The sequence below is a fragment of the Pteropus medius genome, unplaced genomic scaffold (assembly GCF_902729225.1).
Source record: "Pteropus medius unplaced genomic scaffold, Ma_sr-lr_union100, whole genome shotgun sequence".
NCBI classification, from domain to species: Eukaryota; Metazoa; Chordata; class Mammalia; order Chiroptera; family Pteropodidae; genus Pteropus; species Pteropus medius.
The window spans coordinates 351474-356688 of record NW_024350927.1 but is presented as its reverse complement, the minus strand read 5'-3'; the positions used below and the strand labels follow the sequence as shown (position 1 = coordinate 356688).

General features: G+C 53.1%; 1 protein-coding gene across 1 annotated transcript in view; it reads right to left on the bottom strand.

Annotated features, from left to right (window-relative positions):
• Nucleotides 1-863, bottom strand: part of TAS1R2 (taste 1 receptor member 2) — an 18244-nt gene extending 17381 nt beyond the window's left edge. The window contains exon 1 of the mRNA XM_039842020.1: nt 814-863. Coding sequence (XP_039697954.1) covers nt 814-863 — 50 coding nt within the window. The remainder of the gene's footprint in view (nt 1-813) is intronic.
• Nucleotides 864-5215: the final 4352 nt, after the last annotated feature.

Below are 5215 nucleotides of genomic sequence, written 5' to 3'. Positions count from 1 at the left end.
CATGACTCCAGTTGACCTGGGGTGAACATCAGCTCTGTTCGCTGTGTGAGCATGGGCAGGTTACTTAACCTCTCTGAGCCCCTGTTTCCTTCCCTACTGAAACTGGTGTACTTCCAGCCTCATAGGATCTGTGCTGAGATGAAAGAAAATGGCATGTCAGAACTACAGGATACAGAGCAGACCCTGGAGAAAGGGGAACTTGCCAGAGTTGGAGATAGTCCCTTCTCATAAAAACGTGAACTGCCGTGGGGGCCACCGTGAGCTCCGTGCCCAGTTGAAAGCGCCAAAGCTCCTCGAAGTTACCCTGAAAGATGCTGAATGTCTTTAGCAGCTCCAGAGGGAGCATCTCCTCCCTCGCCCATGACCTGTCCTAGGGTAGAGTCATTCCACAGACATTTAGAATGACAGGGAGGGGCCGCCTGGTGCTACAGAAAGACAAAGGATTTACTGTGTGATCTTGGGCCTGTCTCCGCCCCTCTCTGGGCCTAAGTAGACCAGGGGGAAGGGGGAAACCCGACCCATAAAACAAAAGGCAGAACCCTGCATGGGGTATCTGGAAGTGTGGGTTCTGGGTCTGGCTCTCCCCTCTCCAGGCCTCAGTTTCCTCATCTGTGCAATAGAAGGCCCTCTTGGATGGCCCTTATCTACCCTTCACATCAGCCAGTCAAAACCCTAAGCATGAATTCACCCTCTGCCCTACGGGTTCTCTCCAGATGCTGCCGCGTCCCAAGCCCAGACCCTCCTCACTTCCTGTCTGGACCTCTGTGTCCACGTCAGGCTGACAGTTGAAATCCCTGAAGCTCAGCTCTGTACCCATCATTCCTCTGCTCTGATGGCTCTGGAACCACCGCCTGCAGGATCATAGCCGAGCTCCTGGCCTTGGAATTCACGTCCTCTCAACCTGGCCCAGCTCACCCGTCCTCCCCATCCCTGTCTTTCCAGCACGCCCCTCTCCTGCGTCATGTGCGCCAAACTTTGCCACACGGGCCTCCTGGAAACTGGGTCTCTGGAGGCTCTTCCCAGGATGGCATTCTAGGAACCTCTAAGACCATAGTCACCTGCCCTGCTAGACACTTAGGGAGTTGTGAGGATAATTACCAAACAGTACCTTTTCCAGGGCGTTATGTACTGGGCACTGTGCCAAGCGCTCTACATATATTATATCATTTAATTCTCACAACCACCCTGCAAAACCACCATTTTTATTCCCATTTTTAAGATGAGAAAACCAGGGCTGAGAGGTTAATGAATTTGCCGAATGTCACACATCTAATAGGTGGTGATGCTGGAATTTAGGCCCAGGCTGCTCAAACTCTTAACCCCATGCTACCTGACTTTGGTGTGTTCTGCCCGCAGGAGCTGTCATTGCTACCCCTGCCATGCCATGGGCGTGGGAGATGGTGCTGCCCTCCCCAGTGCCGGTTCCACCCCAAGGCCAAGGTGCTGGGGAAGGATCAGTTGCAGCACAATGACTGTATGTGTCAGTTCTGAAGAGGGAGAAAAAACATGGTGGTTGCTGAGAGGCCCCAGGATGTTTGCAGGACACCCAGAAGTCAGGTAAAACTTGGGGGCAAAGAGGTGGAAGAGACAAAAAGCCTCCAAATTAACTGGAGCCCCCTGGGTGTAGCTCCAATCCCAGGGTGCAGGAGGGCTGGAGAACAGACTGGCTGAGAAAGCCATTAATCCAGTGGGCACTGGCTGAGCCCAGATCCAGAATGCCACCAGGCTCAGTCCACGAGGTCTCTCTGTAGTCCCTGAGCTGAGATGCCCCAGGCTGGGTAATCTCCACGGTCCCTTCTGGCCACGGAAGAGGGGCATCTGGATGCATATGGGGCACCTACCACCCTAGAAGACAAAGGCTCAGGAACGCTGGGTCACTGTGATTCTTTGGGGCTGCACACAGAGCACATGCCCTGAGGTGGCCCAGGCCTCACACAATCGTCACTCTCGTGGCCCAGTGCAAGGCCCAAGGTCCCCATGTTCACACCTGTGTGACCGCTGATCACCAAGGCAACAAAGAGCTTTGACTGCTGATGCAAAGTCCGTGCGTGGGGGTAGCCGTGGAGATGGGGACCCAGAAGCTGCCTTGCAGCACCTCCTCCAGGGTGCTCACAGAACGGAACTGGCTGGAGGTGGCTTTCTTCAACCTCCTTCTTTCTCCTTTCATGGGGAACAGGGGCAGCCCCTAAGAGGGGCCTGACCCCGGGTACTGGGGGCTGCATCAGCTCCCCACCCCCCGCACCCCATCTCCCCGGTCTCTTTCCTACTAGTACTCCCTCCTCCAGGACAAAATTGGGCAGCTAGAAACCTAGCTCCAATCTGGTTTAAGGTGGGGCAGGGGCAGGCAAACAGGGCCTTCTCAGGTCTGGGAGATGGGCCGCCCGAGCCAGCCGGCTTGGTTCAGAGACACTGTGGAGGAGGCTTCCTGGGGCAGCCTCAGAGCCAGCTCAGAGGGCCCAGCCTCCTCGGTCACCACTGTGAGAGGTTAGAAGTCAAAAGTGGAGTGGCCCCTGGGGGCTGTGGATACAAGGCTCAGCTAAGGCCTGAGGAAGAAACTCTGCTGCGGTTGAGACACCCACTTGAGCCCAGAGGTTCACTTAATCGTCCTCACCAAACTTGGCTCAATGACCTCAAGCAGCCTGTGTCTTAACTAGAAAAAGATCTGGAGGTTCCAAATGACCACAAGCTCAATAAGAGCCAAGAGGGTGACAGTCACTAAAGCCTAAGAAAAGAAACTTCACGGAGCCTCTGCGATGCTCTCAAACATTGCATCTGCTTGGCACAGTCCTGTGAAGGATTTTTATCCTCATTGTACAGATGAGGACGCCAAGGCTCAGGAGCCTAAATGATTTCTATGGAAGGACTAATAGAGGTCAGAGGTAGAATGACGAGTCCAAGGTCACCCATGCTCCTCACCACCAGCTCCATCAGGTCCCCGATTTCCAACTGCTTCTCCGCTGCTGTCACTTCACCTGCCCTCCCCAAACCTGGCACCTTCACCTCCATTTAACCAGGGCAGGCGGTGGCTCCAGGCCATTGCTCACTCTGTCCCCTCATCCCCCAGACTTGGGGCTGGTGGCTCCAGGGGGCCCCAGTGCCTGCCCGAGTGCCCAAAGTCTCTTTGCATGGTCACTGCAGTAAGTCACCGTGTCCACGATGGGACAAGGAGCCCCTTCATTTCCCTGCTGTGGCCGGGGGCCCAGCCACAGGTCTGGGCTTGGACAGTGAAATATTTGACTGAGGGCGGATGTCCCTGCCACCGCTGTCCCACAGGCTGCCAGTCGGGCATGCACTCTAAGGAAATGAGGGGCCACCTGTGCCAGCTCCTGGCTGCCAGGCTGACTAGGGGCTCCTAGGGGTCCAGAGGAAGTGTCAGGGTGCAGACCCATCCCCTTCGCAATGTTATGTATTTTCATTAATTTACCCACCACATGTTCATCCTCACAATTCCTATATGTTCTCTGGAGGCCAATGTAGTAAACAGTAAGAGCCACCAGTATTTGAACCCAGGCTGTGTGCCCGGCATTGTGCTCAATGCTTTAGATGTCACATCCTTGGATACTGACTGCAGCCCCGAAGTTTCATTCCATCTCTCATTTTACAGACAAGGAGACTTTAAGGCACAGATGGTTGAAATAACTAGTACACCTAAGTGCACCTTACCCAATAAAGTCAATGTCAAGGCTATATGAGACGAAGTAGGTGAAGCACTTAGCCAGTAATCATTCAACTCTGCTACCATCTCAGTGTGACCTTGAGCAAATCACTGCATTTGCTCAAAAAACATTAACAGGGCCTATGTATCCCCTGGCTATAAAATGCAGTTGCCAACCTTCCCTTCCATAAGCGCCAGCCTGGGCACTGGGCGCTGCCCTTTGACTCTGAGTCAAGCCCCCTCTTGCACAAATCAGTGGTAGCCCCTGGGTGAGCAGGGTGCGGGGCTTTGCCAAGGGTGGAGTCTCCATCCCTCTCCCACAGCTCTGAGATCCCCCATACCAAAAGCCCTGATCGATGGACCTTGCCACAGAGGGGTGTCGATGTGGCTGGGGAGTAACTCCTTTACATTGCCTGTGGGTGGGGACAGGCCAGGACACACGTGTGTTCCCCCTCCAAGTCAGCTGGCCCAGGTGGGTTGGACCCATAGATTCTGGGTTCAAGCTAACTGGCCAGTCACTTCCCTCCCTGTCATTTGGCCGGCTGAGTGGGTCCTTCAAAGGCAGGCAGCACCATGTATAGACAGCTGGGTCGTGGAAAGAGAACTTGGCTTTGGAATCAGACAGACCTAGGTTTATGTCCCAGCAATACGATCCCTTTGGCAAGTCCCTTCACCTCTCTGTACCCCAGCTTCGTCTATATATGGGGGCATGGCAGCACCTACTTCATAGGGCTATTGTGAGAGAGAAAACATATGCAAAGTCCTTGGTGCATGTAGTCTCAGGGTTCTCCAGGGAAATAGGGTGCACGGAGAGTCAGAGAGAGATTTATTGTAAGAAATGGGCTCATATGATTGGGGTGCTTGGTAAGTCCAAATCCTACCGGTAGGCTGGTGGGCCAGAGACCCAGGAAGAGCTGTGGTCGAGTCCAAAGGCAGTTGGCTGGCAGAATCCCTTCTTCCTCGGGGGAGGTCAGTTCCGTTAGGGCCTTCGACTGATGGGATGAGGCCCACCCACATTACAGAGGGTAATCTACTTTACTCAAGGTCTGCCGATTTAAATGTTAATCTCATCCAAAAACACCTTCATGGAAACATGTGGATATTAACTAAATATCTGGGCACCATGGCTCAGCCAAATTGACAAATAAACTTAACTATCACAGCACATAATAGTGGTTGTTAATAACAATGGGCAAATGGGTAACACTGTTGAATCATTAATTCTGTGTCTGGCATTGCTCTAAGCACTTAAATGAATAAGTTCATTTAATTCTCATGACAATTTTGTGTGTATGAATGTGTATTATTATTATTCCTATCTTAGAGATGAAGAGACAGAAGGTCAGAGAGGTTACACAACATCTTGGAGCTGAGATTTGAACCCAGCGCATGTGGCTCTAGAGTTCTCGCCACCTGCAGGAGATATTCCCACGCTTCAGTGCCTGACCTTCCCTCCATCACACGGAGGGCACTGTGCTCCCGATACCTAATGACACATAGGCAATGCCATGAGACTCGGAAGCTGGCCAGCCCCACCACCCTAACCAGAAAGACCACCAA